At 36.4% G+C, this 24,654-nt stretch overlaps 1 protein-coding gene across 5 annotated transcripts in view; it reads left to right on the top strand.

Moving 5' to 3' along the window:
- The window catches only part of MAN2A1 (mannosidase alpha class 2A member 1), a 130,028-nt gene extending 105,989 nt beyond the window's left edge, over positions 1–24,039 (top strand). For 3 of the 5 annotated variants that reach the window (XM_052776481.1, XM_052776484.1, XM_052776483.1), the window contains exons 19-22: positions 57–190; positions 13,846–14,040; positions 20,011–20,121; positions 21,042–24,039. In XM_052776481.1, the coding sequence (XP_052632441.1) occupies positions 57–190; positions 13,846–14,040; positions 20,011–20,121; positions 21,042–21,194 (593 nt within the window). In that variant the 3' untranslated portion in view covers positions 21,195–24,039. Of the gene's footprint in view, positions 1–56; positions 191–5,345; positions 11,476–11,497; positions 11,586–13,845; positions 14,041–20,010; positions 20,122–21,041 lie in introns of those variants that run through there. The other 2 variants (XR_008233440.1, XM_052776482.1) reach the window with 2 other exon arrangements.
- Positions 24,040–24,654: the final 615 nt, after the last annotated feature.

The following is a 24,654-nucleotide window of genomic DNA, read 5'->3' as shown; positions in this document are numbered from 1 at the left end:
CTTATGTAAAATAGAAGCTTTAGATATTCAGTATAATCCTTGTATTGCTCTTTCAGGTCAGTTGGAAGTGATCATGGATCGTCGTCTTATGCAGGATGACAACCGTGGCCTTGGACAAGGTGTCCAAGATAACAAGATTACAGCTAATATCTTCCGGCTTCTGCTGGAAAGAAGACATGGAACAGATGTGGTAGGATTCACTGTCTGGATTTTTCTGGCTAATTAAGATATAAATATTTATTTCTGTTGCAGCAGCAGTGAACTCAGTAAAGAAATTATTCCATGAGCAGTAGAACTAAGGAAGCATAGATTCCAAGAAAGTTTTGTCAGCTTGCTTGGATAGTCTTATCATAAAGACTTCATTTTCCACTATTCCTCACACAAATAACCTGCAGTGTCTGCTTTCTCACTCACATTTCAACACATGACTGGGGTACTGTTGTAGAAGTCTCTTCTTTTTCTTCCTATTTTTTTTTTCTTTTTTTTACTGAGGAAGCTTTTAAAAAAATGCTTATTAGCGCGACTTGCTTCTTGACAAAGTTAACTAAATCTCGGCAAAGGGAGACAAATTATTTCCCATGAATGGGTGGAAGGAGAAAACATCTTATAAATTTAATTTTCTTAGAAAATAAGATTTAAGTGGAAATATTTAGATGCCAGACATACAAACTTTCTCACTTCTTTATGATTCTGGGAAAGTTGAGACAATATTGTTGTAAGGGTGGTTTTTTCACTTGCATAGATCATTTCAGTTTACCTTTTTCTGTATTAGTCTTTCGAATAACTCTTCAATTTTCTTTAAGAACTTTGCATTTTCTGTCTTGTTTGTTTCCTATCATCTTTGAGAAGGACAAAATAAGAAGTATGTCTCTACTGAGGCCGTAGAATCATGATGACAGCACTGAGTGTATTTTAAAATCATCACATAGCTAAAGATGAGAGGTTGTATACTGAGCTGCTAATGAATATGCAGATAAATTGGAATTAATTCTGGTTAATAATGGATATCATTAACCACTGTGAGAGGATGATAATATCAAGCTTAAAGCTAATTTCCACCATTTAATGATTGACAGTGTTTTTTTCAGGTTGTACATGTCATTATGATTTTCTAATTCCTCATCCTGTATAACACAGGCAGCATATTAACTGCATTTATCAGTGCGGTGTGCAAGTATCTGAGCTAATTTGAAAGAAGCTAACTTGAGTTCTGCAGAGGTCTAGCTTTGACAACAATGAGCCTTGCACAGGTTAATCTACCTCACAAGAAGAAACCTGCAGAGATCTATACTGCCACAGAAAACTTCTTTACTACCCAGGGTAATTTGTGTTGTATTAAATTAGAATGTGAAGCTGGTAAGTAAGAATTATTGGACATGGAAATCTATGTTTACATTAGCAAATAATTTGAAACAATAGGAGCAGATCAAATCAGTTAGTGCCATGGTGCGTGCATTGACACTGTGTGCAGTTTTGGTATTTTCCATAGAACCATAAAATAAACCACGGAATGGTATCTCTGGAAGTCTTCTGGTCCAGTCTCTGTGCAAAGCAGGTCTATTTTGTGTCAGAACAGACTTAAAAAACTGTCTAAAGGATTAGTCATCCATTCAGACCATAATGGAGATGTGAAGGGTTAGAGCACGTTTGGTGCCTACATCCAGGGGAGCTTCTTGGTTACTTCATTCTAAAAGAAAACTAGTCCATGCACATTGAGACTCCTCTGCAAACTAGCACAGTGCCTGTTTGAGCGGGGTTGACCATAAGTTTAATTTCAGAACAGCACTGCTGCTTCAATCCAAAACACTCCTTTGGAAAGCAGTTTGAGGTTACCTCAATCAGAGCAAAGGCAGCCTAAACAACTCTGGGATTATCTGGTTAGTGAAACGTTTAGATGTGTCTTTGCCTGCATTTACCAGTTTGTTTGGGATACCAGTCAGCCATCAGCTCAGTAGAATAACAGTGTATTTCCCTTTTCTTATTAAAATCCTCTTCCTTTTCTTCAGTTTTGAAAGATTCTGTGCAAGTTGCTGAGAATCTTTCAAAGGAGAAGGGCCAGTTACCTGCTACAATCAAAAATCTTTGATGTGTTTTGGGTACCTTTGTTGCAGCATCTACCTTCCTTCCCCCACCCTTCCTGCTGAGCTTGCAATGGTTTTAAATAGCTGCCTTTAGAGGCAGTTGGTTCTTACACAGTCTTGCAGGGACTTGAAAAGAAGGGGGATCAAAGCTATGGGGGAGTTGGCACAATCAAAGAGGTGCTGTTGGCCCAACTGATACGGTGTGCACAACCCCCAGTAGCCAAGCAAGACGTTTTAAGGAAATATTATCTTTCTGGTGTTATATCTGGAATTCCCCTTTGCTATAATAAGAGTGTTCTAGCATTTTGTTTTTCAAAATTTATCTGGGCATAAGTCACGTTTTCTGATTCATGTAACTGTTTCAGATGTGTTAAAGTAAGGAAGGATAGTAGTCCCCTTTATGTTTTGTTAAATGTACAAACATATTTTTTTAGTGCATTGTTACTCAGAAGGTAGTTGTTATAATAGTTTGAAAATAGCCCTGTTGGAAAAATTATGAAGAACTTATATGCAATTTATATATGTAATTGGCTGCAGTGTGACTCACACACTGACCCTAATTTTGTTGTCAAGCCCTATTTTGTTACTGACTTGAGGAACCGTGGAAGCTATAGGAGGAGAGAGTTTTGATCACTTGGCATCTTTGCTGGTACAAGGTTTTCCAAAGTATATTCAGAAACATTTCATTCTGTCTTTTCTCAAAAACAGTTCTGAAAAACAGGATTTTTTCTGCTCTTTGGGAAACTTCCCTATAAAAGGAGAGTGTGTGAAGTGTAGGATGTGCAATTCTTTAAAATTAATTAAAATAGATGTGCATCACTTTGGTGTAATTACTGTGGAGGTTTTTGGTTATGACAATATCAACCGAAAGTTTCTTTTAATTTACATCTCCAAAATATTTTTTTCCTTCCCCAACCCCACCCTGGACAGTATATTTTAATGGCAGAATCAAACCACATGAATGTCCTGAAGCATAAGATTGACCTGTCCAGTGGGTAGGTAGAATTCTTAATAATCGCAAGCATACTCAGGTAGCCTGTATTCTACTAAGTCCCTAATCCTAATGTTACCTGGTTTTTGGCTATGGAATTCTAGCTCATCTAGCCAGTAGTAAATACTCATGCTGATACTGCCACTGTGCAAAAGACTTCAGGTTGATTTGTTTTGCTTAAGTTTCCCCCTACCCCCAAACAGAATACTACAGAAGGTGTATTCAGAATGATGGTATTGCTCATTCAGTAAGCTATGTATGTATTAAAAGCTGGGCAAATCTCATTTCACTTTACATTATACTCACCTGATTTATTGATAACTGTGTCCCTCAGACCCCTGTTGATATTGTTGCTGTGTTTTGATACAATTTCTATATACACCTTTTTCTCCTCCTACTAGCTGTAACTAACTTCGCTTACATGTTCATTTTGTCCTTGCAAGGATTTTTTGGCTCTGGCTTTGACTTCTCTCCTAATATTCATTCTTCTTTTTCCTCACATTGTTAAGCAAGAAGTGAATGCATTTCATTTTTAAATTGAAGGGATTATTATTTAGCTGAGAATGAAACTGAGTACAGTTATCAATACTTGCTTGCCAAAAGAGTAAATGTTTATTTATTTTTGAAAATATAGACTCTTTATTTTACATTTATTATAAGTTTTGTTAAAAATAAGCATTGATACCTTTTTACTTTCTGGGCTTTACTGTGCTATGTTAGTATAAGAATATGGATGAAATAGGATTTATAGGCAGTGGTAATATCTTTATTTCATCAGTGACATAGGTGGAGAAAAGATGCCATGCCAGGCCCATACTTTCTTCTTCAGATTCCTATTTCATACCTTGCCTTGACTTGCTCAATTTATGTAACTGGATTTATAGCCTAGTCTCACACAGAGGGCCAGGATTCAATGGCTCAAATAGCTGCTGTGGTTTGGGGGAAGTTGTTTAGAGAAACAATGATACAGGCAGTTATGTGGCCGTCATAATCAAACACCTTTTCTTCCACCATATACAACTACTCTTTTTTTAATATTAAATATCTGTCAGTATCCACTTTCTCTGAAAATATATGCTTGGTGATATAGCCATTTCTGTCTGATTATTGAGTTGCACTTGCAAATTACTTGGGGTGCATATTTATAATGCATACATAGGTTTCATGTAGCTATACAGTATACTGTGCATTGCTATGCTATGCGTAACCCCACCTTAACAAGCATAATTAACTTGATATTTCAAAAAAGCAGAAACTCAACATTGGCTTAACTACTACCATTTAGAAGCACTTTGAAGCCCATGTGTGATAACCTCAGATATTCTAATATCATTTTTAATTATGACTACCATAGTGAAATCAACTATCTACAAAATCTTGAACTTTAAAGTTTTGTGGTTTTATGGTGGCCACAGAAGAAAAGAAAAAGACATTTCCCTCTCTTCCTCTCACACAGAACACAATGCATCTTCTTTAAAGCCTTGCCACATATATTTAGTAAGGGAGGTCCACTTATTTCTTATTTAATTGGAAGAAAGATTCAGGTATGTGTTAGTTCTTTACAGCTTTCCTTAAAACACTACATTTAAGTTATCATTACTGCTAACTACTATATAGATGATACTGTATTTCTTACACTGGAAGTTTGTGTCTGCTGCTCAAGAACAGTGTTTCCATCTCTTATTTATTTACAAATACCATCTGCTTTCAGGCCAGCACTGTCCTTGCTTTTATGCCAGGGCACCTTACAGCTTAATTTCTTTCAAATGTTTTTTCTTGACACTGTGACAACGATGTGTTGCAGAAAGGTTCTAAATAAAGATGGATTTCTCTCTAAGCTCCATTCATGTGATAGTGTCCAAAGCTGTAGGGAGTGAATGTTCTCACCTTACAACAGGGCAGCAGCCACTCATTGTAGCTGGCTCATGGTGAAGTAGGTAGTACAGAGGACTGTCTTCCTCTGATTTCTAGACTTATACCTGTGTCTCTTTTGTGGTTTTTTTTGTGTATGTGTGTACATCTCTACAGTGAATTACTTTCCTTTGGTTGTTTTTATTCATCTTCATTTGTGCATAACTGTCTGCCAGCTCTGTTTAGAAAGAAAGTATTTTACTTCAGTAGTATGCATTGTATTCAAACCTGGTCTCTCCACTTTTAGCCCATATGATTCACCAGAGCAGGAGGGTAGACCTCTTTAAGGTCTTTTCTGAGCTTATTTGAGCTGGTGCAATTTGAGGTCTTAAATTTAAACATTTCTGTATCATCATTTCTAGGAAGGCCTTACTCATTCCTGCTGCAAGCTCTGGTGGTACGGCAGAATCCTTCTTAAAGGAGGGAGAAAGGCTGCAAGTTCAGCTGCTGCTGCTTCTTGTATTCTCAAGTGAAATAACTCTGGAGGGGCAATCTCCTTGCACGTGGAACAAGCAGTTTCCATCAGCAGCAAGAACTTCACATGAGCAGCATAATTCCAATGCAGATAGCTTTTCTGGAGGACAAAAATCAGGAGATATCATTGCATAGTTTCTGTCTTTAGCATCAGTTTGGTTACCTACTTCCTCATCAAAGCAGAACTCCAGAAAATTTCTGATCACTGTGTTCTGCCATCATCGGGAACAGGATAAGCTCTTCCCAATCAACAGGAAACAAAATCTAGCACCATGTCCTTTCCATGACTCCAGAATGGGTTATATGTTTAGGCATTAAGTCCCTCCTCCTTCCTCCTGCACCATTATGGAACAATATAAACACTGTAAGAAGAATTAGAAGAGAAGAAATAAAATCAGTGGGAGAGGCAGCTATAACTAAAGTATAAAATACTTTTATTGTTGAGACAAGCATGTCATGCTGTCTATCTGCTTTTGTAGTTTCATCCAACTATACTGATGGCTGCATATTTGTCAACCTCAGTAATTATGGTGGTGAGCTTATGGTTATGGTGACTAGTTACTTTCTTTGCTATCTGCACTCTTCTGTAGACAAGCGAGCAGCTGTTCTTCAAATGATCTGTTTATAGAACTTGACTGCTATTATGGCATCTGATTAAAGACTAACTAAATTAAACGCCAGGACCTGACAGTCATCAAGGGAACAGTGATAGGTGAAGGAAGCGAAGGAACCTGACCAGGGAGGAGTGGAACATGCTGAACTGGCTGCTCATGAGACCATGAAGGGAAGAAGATTAGATTGTTCCTGGTGTGAAACCCAACAAGACAACTCAGCAGAAATCAGTTCATGCAGACTAAGGGCATTATTGCCTACAGGGGTCCAGGACTTACAGGATTTGGAGGACGGAGAGAATTTTAGACTTGTTTGGGGAAAAAAAAAAAATTAAGAGGCTTGTTATGGGTTGTTCAGTGGAAGGGACATAGGAGTTGAAAGAGAAGGATCAAGGAGGAACAAGTGGGAAAAAGAGGGATAAAAAGGGTGTAAAAGGGTCTGATCAAGTCCAGTGCTTGATCACCACAGCCTATGCTGTATTCTTATTAAATCTGGTTTCTGTGTGAGTGCACAACCTTTTTTGAATCTGTGTGAGCCATTAGCCAACTTCAGGAAAGACTAGGAAGCAAGTAGAATAAGAGGTCTGGGTGTCAGCTATTGGAGAGAGAGAGACCATGGGATGGAGGCACCAGTGCAACTGGCTGCCATTTGCTGGCAAGACCTGTTTTTAATGTGTGTGCATGTAAACTGCTAACAAACTTCAAGCAGACAGGTAGGGGCCGGCATCTGGAAGGATGTGAAGTCTGAGCTGGTGAATGGTTGAGAGGCCTAAGGTCCAGGCCTGGATGTCAGACGGACATAAAGTCCACCCTGATTTTTGAGGGATCAGTGATTGTTGAGTGTACTTGTGAATCAAGAAAGTGAGGGTCTTTGACTGATGAACTTCAGACCTGATCAGCTGGAGGGCACAGTCAGGGTTCTGCTCATGTTACCCAGGAGCTCTGTGTTTATGTGGGTGCTGGTAAAGGTGCTGCTCTCTACTCACTTGTATGGCTGGCTGTGTGTGTGTGCACGCCTATTGGGAATACAAGCTCTGCCTTTCTCCTGCCTGGTCTTGGAGGAGCAGAAGCACAGCAGGCTCCCATCTGTCAACATGGGATGAGAGGAGACCCCTTGGTCTTAGAGACTACCAAATTTAGCTCTAGCAGACTGGGGAGAACTGTGGGTCCAAATTTCCCTGGATTTGGTTCCCTGAAGCAGTCCCAGGTTTCCTCACCTGCAGTCTCAGTGCCAGCTAAGAATCCACAGGCAGTACAGAAACTGTGGTGACTTTAGAGTCACTCTGAACCAACTCACAGCCTCATGGATATTTTACAGTGCCTCAGAATTTTAATTTATTCTATAATCAGCCTCCGGGTACCCCTTTCACCTAGTGTGGCAGAAATGCGTTTCCAGTGTAACAGCCTCCAAGTGAATTGACAGAAAAATTTCCATTCCCTGAGGTAAAGAGGTAATACCAGTTTTTGTCTGCTCAGTTGAGTCCTCCTTTGCTCGTCACTTCAGCAGCTATCAAAAAACCCTAAGCATTCCAGATCAAGATTCTCAATAAAGGACTTAAAACATACTGCCAAAAGAATTTATGCTTTGATGTGCAAAACTGTGACATAACTGATGAATATTTCAGTGTTGACAAATGTGTATATGTGAACAATTCTGACAGATTTAATCCTTATATTTTTCAGGATTTTTGCTCCCCAGGATTTCAGGAAGGACTGATGGTCTAGTATAGCAGAAAATAATCTGCCATCTGTATTCTTGTTCATAGTCTTGGTGAGATTTCAGGGTAGCTGCCTGTTCAGTACTCACATTTGTGGCTGTTACTTTTGGTTGCAATTTATCCAGGCCTCCCTAAAAGTCTAATTCATTGTAGAGGACCTGCTTTTTTACAGAGATTACCTGAAGATTGTTCTGCTGAAGATTCTTGGGCAGCTTTGAGGTCTTAGGTGTTCCGAATCCCACTGCTCAGAGAAAATCTTCCTATCACCCTGTTTGATTTCCATACAAAATTCTCTCTACAACCACCAGCCAGTCTGAAAGCTGCTTGAAGTGATGGTCAGTGTTTTCTTTGACACATGGTTACATCAGCATTGCACTCTTGGACACTGGAAAGGAATTATTCACCTCAGAACAATTTAACCAATTTTCATCAGTGACTAATGGCTATTTGTTGCATTATGGGTGTAAGCCCTGTTACTGAATATCCTTCTCTCCTTCTCAAAAGCACTAGGAGTTTTTACAGGCATACAAAAATCTAGCTCCAGACATTGATCTCAGAAGAAAGAGAATGGTACATCCATATCTAGAGGACTTTCAGAACTTGTCAGACTGATTATTCTTTTTGTATTGCAATGTGCAACTTTGGATGAATTTAAAGCAAGTGGATCTGATTTTCACTTGGTGAGGTTAACAGCCAGTTAGTCTTGTGTGTAAAGCCTGCAACTAAGTTGAAACCATTTACTGTTTGATGTCAGTTTCATGAATTTGACTAGTACGAGGCCCAGATAAAATCTGAATTACTCTTCCAAGTTGGGAGCTTTAGGGCAATGTGTGTGCAAGACTGTTGTGCAATGTTCTCACTCTCTTCCTGTTTATAGACACCTCCTTCCTCAAGTGGGGAGTACTCTACATAGTAAAGGATTCAAGATGTTTGCATTTGGGGAAGAATGTATGTAATTTAAAGCTAAGGCATCTGTCCATACCTGTCACTTATTTTTGTCATGTGTTATAAAACTGCATATTCACATAGTCAGTGATGTTGTCTGCCATTTGTTTCTCACCTATAAGCAGGCTAGCACAGTATTACCCAACCAGTTTCTCATGTAGAAGCAGCTTCTCATGAAACATGCAGATGGATTGTCAATTTTTGGATTGTACAGAAAGGAACAAATTTTTCTTTCCATGTTTGTCTTTGGGAACCTTTAGCTTCTTTGGCTGACCATGTCAGTTGCTGTCAGTTGCCAGATTATGATGGAGAGATACTTAATAATATTGTCTCCCTACGTTTTGGACTGGAGATGCTCTGAAGAGTCTTTTTACTCCACGGATTGGATTTTCCAGGCCAGAAACATTCTTCTTTGAAGAGTGCTGCCAGTTGGTTTTCTGAACGCGTGGCAGAGAAAGTTGATAAAAATTGTTTCCTCAAACAACATAAGAGTGAGAGACTTTTTTCTTCCAGGAATAGTCCAGGTGGTTTGGTATCAGACTATTTTAATCTGCATCCCTTGATTTAGCAGGCCCAGAATTCTATCTGTTTCCAGCTTTTATTTGAATGCACTGACGTCCAAAGTCAGCATCCACATTTCAGGATGTTTGATCAGATAGTTTGGATGCTGGTGGGGTTTTGGACTTATAATTAAATTTCTTTCCTGACTAGGGTTCTTCACAGCAGAGAACAGTCTAGAGAAGGAGTAAATAGTCAAGATTTGTGATTTGATATTCTGCCTGCCTCAGTTTCCTTTCCTCACTTTCGTATGGGAAATTTTAGACTGCTTGTCTGTGTTGAAAAGTTATTTTTTTCTCTCTTAGCTCAGTTGAAGTCCAGTTATCAACAGCTTCAGCTTTACTTTCTTCTTTACAGTATTTTCCATTTCTTTTTCCATTCAATAACTGAGTGATTTCTGAAGAGTCTAATTAGTGTTTTTCCCCTCTAATTAAGGACCTCAGTTCCTCAATTTAAACTCTTACCAGAAAACCCTTTGAGTCTTTTCTTAATCTGTTCCATCCTCCGTTTATTGATAAAATAGCTCATTTCTGATATAAGGGCACTTTTTGCAGATGAGGCCATTCTTAGAACTTGTTGCAAATTGTAACCTAAGGTTATACTGGAGTGTGGTTTGTTCATTTGTTTTTTTCTCAAAACTAAAAGTTTAAAATTGTTCACCTTACTTTTGATGACAAGGAAAGATCCTATGTGAGGATTTGTTTACATCTATTGCACAGTCATTCAAGGGGTTGTATTTCAACACAGTTTCTAATTGGATAACTGTATATGAATGTGCTGTAAGGTAGTTAAAAAAAGCAGTATTTGCTTTGATTAGAGCTCATTAAGCCAGCACTCAGCTATATCAGTGGCATTCATCAGAATCTTGCCAGTGCATAATGTTTGTAAGGCTGTCAGTGGAGCTCCATTCACACTTTGAGTGCTAAACACTGTCATTGAAGTTGAGGAAATAATGCCACTTTTGAGAGAGCAGTACCTTAATTAGATGGAGACTGTGGGACTATGTCTTCTGACTTAGCATCAGCAGAGTACTGCTGAAAGCCGCCCACGCAGTGAATGTGCGTATAGAGTATTGTTCCAAATCTGTTGTCTGTACATGCAAACCCTTCCCATCTCTCTTTCCCCAGAGTCCTGTTTAAATTTTGGATCACTAGATTGGGAGGGGAAGGATATACTCCAATCCTTTCATGACTGTGATGTACCAAGGGTGGAGTGGGATTTGAAGTGTCCCTTCTGGATCTTCTGTGATAGCATTGTCTTCACAGTATTTGAAAAACTCTATTTCCCTTGGTCTCCTGGCAGCTTTTACACCTGCTGTATTCTCCATTCCCATTGCTATTACATAGATTGACTGAATACTGCACTTCTGTTGGTGCAGTCATCCAAAGCTGACTGTGGTTCCAGATGTGGGAATACAAGATTCAAGATAAAATCTCCACCTAAGACTTAGTGCAGCTTTTCAAAGTTTCAAAGTGGATAATGCTTAAGTACAATGCTTATGCCCATGATAAAACATCCAAACACAGTGGGAGCAAAAATGAGCTGAGTTGAATCAGCTCTGGTTCTAGCATTTGCCAGAATCCTTCAAGACTGTGTTTCTCTGCAATCCTTAGTTATTTCCAGAATCTAGGAATTGAGGAGCCACTCTTTATGGTTCTGCTGCAGGTTACCTAGGGATTTTGTCCCACTGCCCATTAATAGTAAATGATTCTCTCCCTCCCACATTCTTCTTCAAAGTTTCCAGTGTCTTTCCTTCCATCTTTCCTGGTTTCTCAACTGCAATATACGTTACTGCATCTTTATATTAAAAACACTGGTTTTTTATTCTCCTTACTTCTGTTAGCCTTAGAGAAAGCTTTGAAGGATTCTGTCCTAGAAGATTGACCTGCCCAGTGCTATCTTTTCCTAGACAAGGCTGAGGATTCATCTGATACTTTTACCATGGGCTATTTTTTTACTTTCATGTCAGCCAATATACAAACTTGCCTCCCATTTTTTCCTGTACTGCTGATCTCTGGGATTTGGGCAAGGTTTTGACTCATGGATATCATGCTTGTGTTTATGTAAACAGTATTTTTCTGTACGTAGAACAGAAGCCTTCAGAAAGATCTCATGTCTCTTCCTCTCAAATGACCTTGGTGGGATTTTCAGAGGAATATCTGTTTCTGAAATTATGAGGACATCTAAATGAGTTCTGTTTGTTTTCAGCAAGCACTGTACTTCCAGGCATAAAATTGCACTTAGTAGAATGATTTTTCAGTCACTCTTCCCATAAGAAACTGTGGCCCTTCTCCAAGTAAGTATTTGGGATGTCTTACAGTGAGAATTTGCATGTAGATAAAACATTAAAAAAAAAAAAAAGTTGTTTCTCCTCCCAACTCCTTGGAGTCCCTTAAATCTGAGAAACCTGGAGTTGAGGAGAACTGTGTTGGATGTGAGACGTACTTCTTACTTCAACGTGTTTGTAGTGTATGTTAGGGAATAGTTTAAAGTAGAGGAAATGGCTGAACGTTAATTCTGTTTAGGCAAAATCGCTGATCTCAAATGCTTTCAGTATGAATGTCCATTGTTTAAATGTGCATATGAAAAACTGATCTCAAATAACTGTTATTGCTGGACAGTAGTTTTGTCTTCTGCTTTTTCTTAGGTAACATGCCTAGAACTGGGAACCAGTTGCAAGAGCTTTTGATACATCTTTTGTTTTAAATATTTTAATAAGATGAATAAATTATTTGACTGATTCATGTGTAATTTGTAAGATATTCTAGGAGACCTTTTTTTAAGTTCTCAGATGCAAGCAATCAACTTTACAGAAAAAAAAAAGACTGAATAATAGTAAGAAAATTGTTGATAAAATGTTTTGACTGACTTTAGCACATCTATGGCAACGGAGTCAACAATGTTCCTTCTGAGGTGAACCAGTAAATTCTTCTTTGAAAGAACATATATATGCACATTTTCCCTGTGGGTAGAGTGCGCATGCAGTCACTTGAACTAAAGACTTTTAGCTTTAGCTGTACTTAGAGCAAGCTTGCTCATACTTTAATTGGAAAAGAAGAAAATCATGACAATGAAGTTTGCCAGTGGTGCTGAACTATTCAAGGTGGTAAAAAAAAAATTAAGGCTAACTGAGGAATTGGAGGACTCAAGACTGATTAAGCATGCAGTAAAGTGGCAGATGGAATTCAATATAAATAAATGTAGTGAGGCACATGGAGGAGCAATCCTCTACAACTATCAACTATTACCATTTTTTGAAAGTAATTCAGGTGTCATAATAGATCTATAAAAATACTATCCTCAATGCTTAGTAACTACCAAAGAGGCAAACAGTGTTAGTCGTCACTAAGAAAAGCACTAAGAATAAAACAAATTATCATCAATTCAGCTCTGGCATATTTTCAATTGCTACACTGTCAGGTGTATTTAATGCTACTGAAGAGGTATTAATAAATATGCATACATGCATACGCACCCCAAAACAGGAATTACTGTTATGGTTGTCCATTATAAACTGATAAATAATCCTCCCCTTTCCTTTAAGTATCTCCCATTTATTTTTTATCCCCATGTTTTCATCTATCATGAAATGCAAATTTAAGATATCAAGGCTTAAGGTACTATGTTTTCAGTAAACTTTCTGCAAAGTTTTCACTAAAAATCACCTGTTTAACTATAAACAAGCAGGGATTTATCTGATTAAGTATGCAAGGAAAAAGAAGAGCAAAATAAGTATTCACCCACTTCTACCTTATCTTCACTGACTTTCTAAAACAGAAATTGCCTTTTTAAAGTTCCTTTGTTTTCTTTTCTGGCTTCTATGGAGCTTTAACTGTTGTGAATATGTAAGACTTGGTCGTCTCGGGTTTGTAACACAGCTTCTGCAACCATGTAAAAGCACTGGAAATACAAAACTTGGGAAGGTACAAAACTTGTAAAATCTTGGGAGAGAGTCCTTTCAGTTCCTGCTGGCATAGCATTGAAATAAAACTGCTGAAAGAAATCCTTTGCATTGTGGACTAAGACAAAGATGCTGGTTGCAATTTCTTCCAGCAAACAGTTTTAAGAAGTTAGATTTTAAAAGAAAGAGGGATGTAGGATACAACGTAGATGAATCTGAAGCAAGTATATAAGAAATACAGGACAGAAAATGTATGCAGAAGAGGAAGCCTGCAGAAGACTAGCTGGCTGTCAGTATTCAAGTAGACACTGAATAGATAGCAACTCGCTGAAGTAGTAGCTAGTTTCTGTCTCTAAACTACATTGTTTACACATTAAGGGGTAACGCAGAAAAATGAGGAACAGTGTAAAATGAGGTGTCATCTAATGATCATTTGAAAGATGTACTAATGATTTGTAAAAACAGGAAGTATACGTAGTAGTAAAAGAGAATTAATGGATGATCAGAAGTTTCCAAAAGTAATTAAATGGACAGTCTATAAATTACAATTTTCTATTAAATTAATGGAATCATGTATAAAGTAAGTGGGTTTCAAAATTTAGACATGATGGTATATTAACTTGAGTTTGCAAATATTTTCTCTTATATTTTGCAGAATGAAGAGAAGGCATCAGTCAGTTTTCCCTCACTTCTTAGCCATATGACTTCTTCTTTCTTAAATCATCCTGTAATTCTAATGACAACATATGCAGATTCAGGTGTCCCAGAGATGCTAAATACTTTTTCTCCACTCATGTCATCCACACCTTGTGACATGCATATAGTCAATCTGAGGACAATCCAATCAAAGGTAAGGTCAAAACACTATTTTTATGAGCAAACACATTATACAGCTTATTAATATAGTTTAATCAAATACTTTATTCTAGGAAAGTAATTTGGGGGGGGTTATATAATATGATAAACTGCAGCGTGATGACTAGTTTTTCTTAATTCTGCAGGAACTAGAGACTTGTGTCTGTTTGAGTAACGTGAAATACAGGAATTGTTTTTTCACAACATAATAGTATGCACAGTACATTCTTCTGTCTCTGGAGAGGGCACATTTCAATGCATTCCCAAAGTTGAAGAGCAGAAGGGATCATATATTTTGGCCTCTTCTGTATTAAGAAGAATTAAATTTAAGGTCATTAGACTTTCTTCTGAGTACAATAATTTGTGTTTTTAATAAAGCATATAGTTTTAAGCCCATCTGATTCCATTTGGAAGACTGAAAGAAAATCTACTGCATCCTAACATCCACAGGAATAAATTGTTAAAATATTTTTAAGCTTAAATACAAGACCTATTTTAATTATTCTAACATCAGCTTACAATCCTTTGTTCCTGTGAAACTGCTGTCTGGTAGGTTTACAAAAAAAAAAAAAACAACAACCCCAAAAGGACCCTGAAAAACAAACCACCAGATAAAAAAAAACTATTTTGTACTCAATATTTTTTTCTTTGCAAAGGAACTTACACAATTGTAACCACCATATTTCAATTTTCTGTTTGATAAATTATAGAAGTAGAACTGTTTGTGCATCCTTCTTCCACCAGCTCTTCTATAAATTCTTCTAAGTTTTTCAACACTTTTTAAAATGTGGGTATATTAACTTTATGGTGTATTGCAGTATCACTCACCAGTGCTGTTACCATAGATGAAATCCCTTTTTAATTCTGCAGCACTTACTTACAAACTACAGTTGTCCCTTCTCCCTTAGGGTTTCCATGGTGGCTGAGGTAAAACTGCTCATCTATAATAACCTCAGATTATATTCAGAATATCTGCAAAAATTGCCATTAGCTACTGTTTTATCATAGTTTGTCATTTTTAGTCTTAATCCTTATTTTAAAACTCAAAGAATTAGTTTACTTTCTCACACTTTGTTAGTAATTCAATCTCATGTACACTCCTTCAGCTGTGACTGTTTCTTATTTTGAATTTCAAAGTGGAATAGCTCTTGATTCTTATTGGGTCTTACGCCTTTGAAGGGTTAGAAGAAAGCTTCATATTGAAAATAAATCTTATGTGAAGTGTGTGTTCCACACTTCACTGTAAAATCTCTTCATTTACCTCAGCCAGTAACACCTGTTTGCTTCAGCATGTCAGGTTCAGGGGCAGACCTTCATGAGCATGTCCCCTCTCCCTTTTCAAGGCCTAAACTTCCTCCCCTTGTTTGTATCATGTGCCGGTGAAACCTGTGAGATGGAGGGCTAGCTCTGTGTCTGCTTTTTTGAGTTCAATGTTACTACTTATAGGTGAATTCTACAATTTTATCTGTGCTATACCGGCCCCACTGTCCCAGTTGGTATAAGATTGTTTGAGGCTATGATCTCTCCCCTGTCCACAATTGTGTATTTCACTGATTATTTGATTGAAAGCTCTTGAGCTTGCAGCATTACTTTTTGCATTTCACAGTGAAAGTTATCAGTAGTCATAGGATAGGAGCACTGTCGCTATAGGTACAGAACAGTTCTTCCTGACAGCAGAAATGGCACTATGCCTTGCAAATAATTTCTTGCATGCCAGAATAGCCTTTTTAAATCTGTCCTCACTTTCTGCTTCCTTTCTCTGTCTTCCAAAAGTTTGAATGAGAAGTGTCATAATTCTGGCTAATTATGTAATGCAATTTTTTCCAGAAATGTAGATGACTACTCCATTGCTTTAGCTGTTGAAGTTGATTTTCAAGAAATTATATCATTACAATGTCACATAAAAGAGTACAAAATTAAAGTATTATTAAGATTTAAGGCAGAAATCAGAATGCATGAGAATGCATTAAAGCATAATGGAGAAAAAAATGTAAGGAAATTCCTAGTTTCCCTTTAAACTCTGCTCCTCTCAGTGGGAAGAATATTGCTATTGTTTTAAGATACGTGATCTTGTCATGGAAGAGTCCAATGCCTTAGGAATATGAAATTTAAAGAAATTTTTAATAAAGCTCAGTTTTTAAGTTTCTTGACACAGATTTCGCCTAGTGTAAGTAGAGTGGGCTTCAAGATTTAAAAACTGAGTAAATTTGTCCCTTTATACTAAATATAAATACATATTTTTCTCATGTTGCTTGAACTTTTCAATGCATGTCTGTTAGCTTACAGTAATCAGATAAAAAAGTGTTTAAATGGTTTTTCTTTCTCATCAAAATTTTAGCAGCATTGTCCTGGGATACCACTTATGAGAAAGCCTAGCAAATTTCTTTTTCCATCTAGAAGCCTGATGTGAGACCTGCATTTTATTTCTCAGAGATCAAAATCAAATGAAACTTTGGCAGCTCTTCCAAGAAAAACAGTCAGAGATTTGATAGTCCAGTAGTTAAGGAATTTTTGTCATATAACAATGCTGTGAAGTTTTACAAGATTAAGGATGTTGTTTGTTGAAAATTGAGAAATTTGTTACAGGTTTTCATGCAGTTAACATGGTCATGTTTAGAAGGTGTATTTGATGTAAATTAGCTTCATCCTTGCTCAGACAACCCTTAGGCTTGCATACACTTAATCTAATTTACCTAGATATGATATAAGAAGAGGTAAGTTAAAGTAGATGTGGAGGCTGTGGCAACTTATTGTCTTACGCCTGCTTTGGTAATAGGTTAGAACTTCTTAATTTATTACACATGGATGCTACATGCACGATAAAATCCTTAGAATTCTAAAAGGTTGGCTACTATATCATAGATGTTTATACTTACCAAAACTCTTTTCCCTTAGGTGTCATTAATTGTTTATTAACTTTCTGGTTTAAATCTTTTTAATTACGATAATATTTAATTTTTAAAACTTGAGAGATTAAATATCATGCCATCATTTGAAATGCGTACATGCATTTGTTATGCAGATTACTGCAAGATAATTCTACTGTAATAGAGAAAGTTTTGATACCCATTACTGGCTCGTCATTTCTAACATCAATTTACCCTGTAGGAAGTCAGGCTTTTGCAGTATGAATTTCATTATTTCACTAATCTGATGTTTAGGCAGATGGTATTATTTTGTGTGCATAACAATGTCTACTTTTAAGTGCAACACTGTCACATCAGCAACAGTAAAAATCAAGTCAGGTATTTCATAGTTGGAGACAGAAAATAATTTTGTCACATCATCATTATTACCTTACTTAATGTAGAAAGTGGTACTACTGTTCCAATAAACAGGATAAGAATTTTTTCAGCCATCAATGATATGAAGTACTGCAAGCTTGTTTGAATATGCTTACTGTAGACATCATTCATTAATTAAAAACTTGATTTTAGGTGGTTGTAAGCTAATGTTGTTCATGAAAATCTTCTCAAACTGAGTTTTATTCATGATTTGTAAACTATGCAAAGTTTTTACCAGTCAATGTTTTACTGCAAAGTATCTCACTTCAACTCCAAATACTGATGAATAAATTTTTACTCTTTTAAATGAGGAACTCAGAAAACTCTATCAGTTTACCATTTCTTATTATCTGAATGAGTACTTAATACTATCGGTTTGTCATACTAGGAAGCTGTGTCATGCTGGGTTTCCAAGAAGCTAGTTCAAGCTGTTCCAAGATCTCCTTTATTATGAGAAAACTGGTTTTGATCTGAAGCCTGTTAGATTAAGACCCCTCTTGTTTGTTACACCTTCAAGAGCTAAAGCATCACAAAGTGCCTAATGCTTGTTGGCATGGGTTTCTCCAAGGCAATAGATACTTACTGAAGTACCAGAAATGAACCTAACTCATGGCAGAGACTTTTGGGAAAAAGCACCAGTATGAAAACAAGTAAACCAGAAATAAATTAGAGAAAAATAGCCCGAAGAGCTGGCATGGCTGCAGATAGAACCATCTTTTTTATGCCCTTATTATGTATGTAGTAAGATGAAGAGCTGAAAAATGTAAAATTACAACAAAAAAGAAATAAAGTAATGCATCTTAGAAAATAAATTACTAAGGTGAGTGTACTGATACAGTGAACAGCTTGCAGCATGAAGGACATCTTGTCATGTGCCACTCCTGTGGTGTGAAGATAGCAAGTTTTTGTGTAAATTGAAGTTTCCCAGCCAGTTCTAGGCTATGACTTTGTTTTCTGAAGTATATATCAAAATAAGATTCTGATTTGAGGCATTTATATGCTATCCTTATCACCATTTGTTCTAAGTGATTTTAATGATTCGGTCCAAACTAGGAAGTTGAGATTGTAGGTTACTCGGGTTGCTCTTTGATGCCTGTTGAGGCTCAAGAGCCCTGTATGTCTCATCTATAAGCATAAAATTTATTTAATATTTGTATTTTGGTGTACAGTTTCATGTACACCTTAAGCTGAGTTAGATTTTAGAGGACAGCTTTGATGGAACATTGTCACAATGAGTATTTAAAACTGGCTGTTGTAATTAGCATATGATTTCTAGCTTGGTTTTGGTTTTACCATGTAATTTTTCTGGGAAGCCAGTTAATCCAACTGTGATAGCTACACTTAAATTCTGAATCTGTACATGTGCATCTATTGAGCTTTGAACTCCTTGGTTAACAACTTACATTTGTATTCTTGTCCTGGTTTCAGCTGGGATAGAGTTAACTGTCTTCCTAGTAGCTGGTACAGTGCTATGTTTTGAGTTCAGTATGCGAAGAATGTTGATAACACTGATGTTTTCAGTTGTTGCTCAGTAGTGTTTAGACTAATGTCAAGGGTTTTTCAGCTTCTCATGCCCAGCCAGCGAGAAAGCTGGAGGGGCACAAGAAGTTGGCACAGGACACAGCCAGGGCACCTGACCCAAACTGGCCAACGGGGTATTCCATACCATGTGACGTCCCATCCAGTATAGGAATGGGGGGTGGGGGCAGGGATTCGCCACTCGGGGGACTGGCTGGGTGTCGGTCGGCGGGTGGTGAGCAATTGCACTGCGCATCATTTGTACATTCCAATCCTTTCATAATTGCTGTTGTCATTTTATTAGTGTTATCATTATCATTATTAGTTTCTTCTTTTCTGTTCTATTAAACCGTTCTTATCTCAACTGTCCTGGTTCCAGCTGGGATAGAGTTAACTGTCTTCCTAGTAGCTGGTACAGTGCTATGTTTTGAGTTCAGAGCGAAGAATGTTGATAACACTGATGTTTTCAGTTGTTGCTCAGTAGTGTTTAGACTAATGTCAAGGATTTTTCAGCTTCTCATGCCCAGCCAGTGAGAAAGCTGGAGGGGCACAAGAAGTTGGCACAGGACACAGCCAGGGCACCTGACCCAAACTGGCCAACGGTGTATTCCATACCATGTGACGTCCCATCCAGTACAGAAACGGGGAAGTGGGGGGCAGGGATTCACCGCTCGGGGGACTGGCTGGGTGTCGGTCGGCGGGTGGTGAGCAATTGCACTGCGTATCATTTGTACATTCCAATCCTTTCATTATTGCTGTTGTCATTTTATTAGTGTTATCATTATCATTATTAGTTTCTTCTTTTCTGTTCTATTAAACCGTTCTTATCTCAACCCACGGGTTTTGCTTCTTTTCCCGATTTTCTCCCCCATCCCACTGGGTGGGGGGGAGTGAGTGAGCGGCTGCGTGGTGTTTAGTTGCTGGCTGGGGTTAAACCACGACAATTCTGTAGTACTTTCTATATCTAAACTCTCTGCTGTTTAGTTCTTTCTATGTTTAGTCTTACAAACATTAAAAGAAGCATGACTGTTCAGTCTATGCTGAACATTATTTAAGGCATAAGTGGCTCTATCACCGTAAGGTAACAATAATTTTATGAGGTCCTAAAATGTCTTTCTAGCTCTGCTACTTTCTGAAAAATTTTTTATTTTGTTTATTTGTAGGTAGATACTGAGCCATCTGATGAAGCTGCTCTGATTCTTCACAGAAAGGGATTTGACTGTAGATTTTCAAACAGAGACATGGGTCTCCTCTGTTCCACTACTCAGGGAAAGGTATATTGACATTTTATGGGTAGCTTACCTTACAAGTACTGCAGAAACATTTAAGTCAAATTATAGGTGAACTCTAGGTAGTTATTTTTCAAGAGTTACACTTTCAGGATAAAAGTTAAGTTTATCTTGAAAGCTGCTTTCCATCTGATAAAGATACGGATCTGCTGGTGTGTGGGAATGACCATGTAAGCATCAGGAAGTAAACTTCTCGGTCAGTTTTAATCTCATTAACTTCCTGTAAACGTTGTTTTCATATAACACTGATCAGTATTTCTCATATAATTTTTTAATAGTGTTTCAGAACTTTACTAAGTAAAAACAGTCAAATAACATATTCTGAAGTGTATCATGTTAATAATATCCAAAAAATATATGACTGTTACTTTCAAAACTGTTGCTTATTATAGCATGTCCTTTGTCTACGCATACTCACTTACGTGACCATTGCAAATATCTGAGTGTTTTGCAATTGCTATAGAATTGATGTGATACATAAAATTATGAAATATAAATCATACAACTTTGTTCTGAGGGTTACAGATGGACTGGATGGTTATGAATCTGTAGGAATTTTGTAACCAAATTTTGAAATAGGTTTGGGATTTTCTTTAAGCAGAAGAGTAAGTGTTGTTTTGTTTAGAAACAAGAAGAGTTTTAATCCAAATATTTCTGATCAGTTTTTTAATACATTGATTTAACTTACTTGCTTTGAAATGTGGCAAGTGAACACTGCCTAAAAAGATCTAATTTAGCATATGGCATTTGAGACGTTGGTACTTAAAAATATTCATAATCTTTGTAAGAATTGCCATGCTGATACCTGTAAGGAGATGTATCATTTGGATCATTGTTGGAGATTAGGTTAAAGTCAATTTTAAGGTATATACTCTATTTTCTAAAAATATTTCTTTTTTTTCCAGATAAAGGTGCATAAACTCTTTAACAAATTCAGAGTGGAAAGTCTTACACCCGCATCTTTATCTTTGATGCATTCACCTCTGGATGCCAGAAATATAAGTGAAATAAATATGAGTTCTATGGAGATAAATACGTTCCGGATTCGGCTAAGATGAAATCTGGCTTTAATACTCAGATAAAGAAGAGGAATCTGCAATTATATCTCCTCTAAGTTTCTCGTGCAATAAGAAGCACATTATTATTATTCCAGCTTCTGGATACTGTGAGAAAAACATGCATTCTATGATTTTTTTTTTACCAACACAGTGAAAAGCCATGTTGCAAGCAACTTTTTTGGTGATTTTTTGGTTTGTTTTGTTTTTTTTTTTTTCCCACAAAACGGCAACATCAGTATAAGTTAATGCAACAAGTGAAGAAATTTCTAAGGATGTTAACCTCTCAACAGATTAAATCTCAGGTTAAATGCTAACTAATGATGTTTCTGGTGTTTTAATTTTCATAAAGAGGGGATTGGATTTTAAACAGCCTTCTTAGCTGATCCTTGATGAATTTATGTACAAATAATTCAGCATAGAAAGTCCTGATAAAGCTTGGAAATAAAATGGAGTAAAATATTTGTGTAGTAGCTAATGTCCAAATATTTACAATCATTTCTATAAATGACAATAATCTCAATGTATTCCACAATTAATTTCAATTTATTCAACACAAAGGGGATTATTAATTGTGGTAAAACGAAAGCCTGCAGTACTTGTGATGAGTGATGGTAGATTTTAATACTTCTACCATTCACCTGAGTTATGTAAATAGGAAAACATGAACCTACAAAATAATTTTGCAATGGAAATGTTTAATAAAACTCCCATTTTGTTACTTGACACACTGGGATATGTGCAATTATTCCATTATCATGTATGATGAGAAATGTCCATAATTATCATGAATACAAGATTTTTTATAAAACTCATTTAGATACTGATGTTCTCTGAAATGAGTTTTCTATTTCAAGATTACCATATCAAGATAAATGTGCCTTATTTTTTGATATGTCTTGTTACCATTTTGGTGTCTATGTTAATGTTTTTGGGGGAAAAGTAGTTTATATAATACTTAAGCTGTGTATCTCCTATTTGACAATGCTGGCCACACTCTGATCTATGTCCTCCTGCACCAAGTTTGTGCTATCTTATTCTGAACATTTTGACTATTTGAATGTATTAAAATGATGTCATAACATGAAACACAGACAAAGAACAAGAATTACTGTAAAATCTAAATTCAGTTGCTTTCAAGGAAATTGCAACTTGATGCAGAGAGTTGACAGTAAGCAAGACATAGTTTGCAAACCCATCAAAACATGTGCTTGCATGTCACAGACTTTGGTGACCTGTTAATTCAGAATCACGTGCCTATATTTTAGACAACATTTTTCAAACTTGCAACCTCACTTACATTGCCAGTGTTCACATTACTGAAGAATGGAGTCTTAATTTTTGCTTTGTTTTCACATATTAATTCGTATTTAGTGCTGAAGCCATTCAAGTGTGAAAAATATTTCCCTAAGTAGAGCTGCTGTTTACAGTTAATATATATAAACACGCACTTCAGTATGATCCCATTTCCTAGTCTTCATTTATCTTCATAACTCTTTATCCTATCCCTTGCTTATGCGTTACTTTTCCATCATTGCTTATCTTTAATACTAATGCATGAAAAGTCATCATAACTGGTAAAAAGATGTGCTATTTTCTAAGTCTAATATTGCCTACTGTATTTAATTTCATCATTGTTGTTCCACAATGTATCAAATTATATCATGTAGCTACAGGCTATTTTAAAATGAAAGTGAAACTTTGATTTCATGCATTGTCACAGATTGGATCACTGTTGAGATTGTGTAGATTTCCCTACCTAATTCAATCTACTGTGTGTTTTGTAATTAATGGAACTTAGTAGGATCTGGTGCAAGTTATATCAAGAATATAAGAACCACTAACCACAAACAGAAGTATCAGATGAATCCAATAAATGGATGTTTTCATGCAATAAACATGTACTGTAACTTTTCTTAGCTGTAGTATTTGAAAATACTATTTTTTGTTGGAACTCGAAGCTTGGTAGAATTGCCAGCAGAAATTTCTCATAACATGTATTTTGTTACATCTTCAGAATTAAAATGCTTCAGAGACTTTTAAGTGTTCTGTGCAAGAGAGTTTTCAAAATACTATTTTGGTTTTGTTAGGCAGAAACGTAAAATTTTGATGCAATAAAGTTTTAAAGTATTTTGCCTGTTGGAATTGCTTCCAAAAGATGTTTCATATAGCATTTGGTCTTTTTGTTCATCATCAGCTGTACAATCATGATGCCTGAATCTTCCTTAACCAGCAGATCTAATCTTTGTTCCTTTATTTTGCATTTTTTGTGTAGCAACAGAACAGCCTTCAATTTGGGATCCTTTCCTGAAATCCTTAACTAAGTCAAAACTACAGTCAAAGTCTGATAATAAATTTTACTTTAATTGGTTCAGAATGTCGCTGTCGATGGGTTTGGGTTTTGGTTTTTTTTCCCCAACAACTCTTAATGAATTCTTGTGCTGTATTTTTGTTATACTGGATGTTTCAGTTAAGCTCTTGTTTTTTTCTGTGAATTAATCATCTAATTTAATCATATTCTTTTCTTTTTTTTTCTACTTCTATAGCTGCTGGGTTTATAACTACTGGTTAAGAGAACCAAGCATCCTTGCCTTCCATTATGGTTTTAAAGACAATGCTGTGTAAGAAATGGTTTCAAAACTCATAATTACTTTCCATACCAGAGTGGTACCTTTACAGAAATTTTTTTTTTTAACCTTCCTTTATCTTAAATGTCTGGTTTACTTGCTCATATTTCTGAAACAAACTGATTTCAACTGAAGGTTTTGATACATTCTCTTGGAAGGTTTTATATCTTATGGGGATATGTAAAATAAGATCTCTAATAAAAGATAATGTTATTGTGAAATGTGTCAGTGTCATTAATACCTTAGCCATAGCTAATTTAAATTAAAAAAAAAAAAAAAAAGAAGAGAGAAACAAAAAGCATGCTTCTTTGAGAAGGTTGATATATCAATAGCTTTTGGGAATGACAATTACCTGTAGTGAGATGAACTCCTGATGAAAGATGCAATCTATTTCACAGTTGCCAAACAGAAGAAGATAGATGCTAACTTCACAGACATAAACATGTGTGATTGCACGGTGTTGGAAGGGAATGGGTAGCTCTTCTTTGACAAAAGAAACCTTACACTGACGTAGCAGAAAATGGTAGAAGGTGTAAAATCCTAGAATTTTTTCTTTACTTGAATTAATATTGTTTCTCTTTTAAGCATTTGAGAGTAATGGAACAGAAGCTGTTCTTGTAAATTAAATTAACAAACACACCATTAGAAAATAAAGTCAAAATAGCAGTTCAACTGTAATTAGACTGAATGCTTTTAAGAAAATAATATAATGCTAATATAATATGCTGTAATTGCATATGACAAGTTGAACAGGTATAGATGATTTACAGGTTTGATTCCCAAAGTGCTGATGGAGCTTGAGCATAATGAGTTGCAAAGACAATCAGTATAAATTT

This window comes from Harpia harpyja, chromosome Z (assembly GCF_026419915.1).
Source record: "Harpia harpyja isolate bHarHar1 chromosome Z, bHarHar1 primary haplotype, whole genome shotgun sequence".
Taxonomy (NCBI): domain Eukaryota; kingdom Metazoa; phylum Chordata; class Aves; order Accipitriformes; family Accipitridae; genus Harpia; species Harpia harpyja.
The sequence above is the reverse complement of the archived record's forward strand: the minus strand, read 5'-3'. Positions and strand labels throughout refer to the sequence as shown.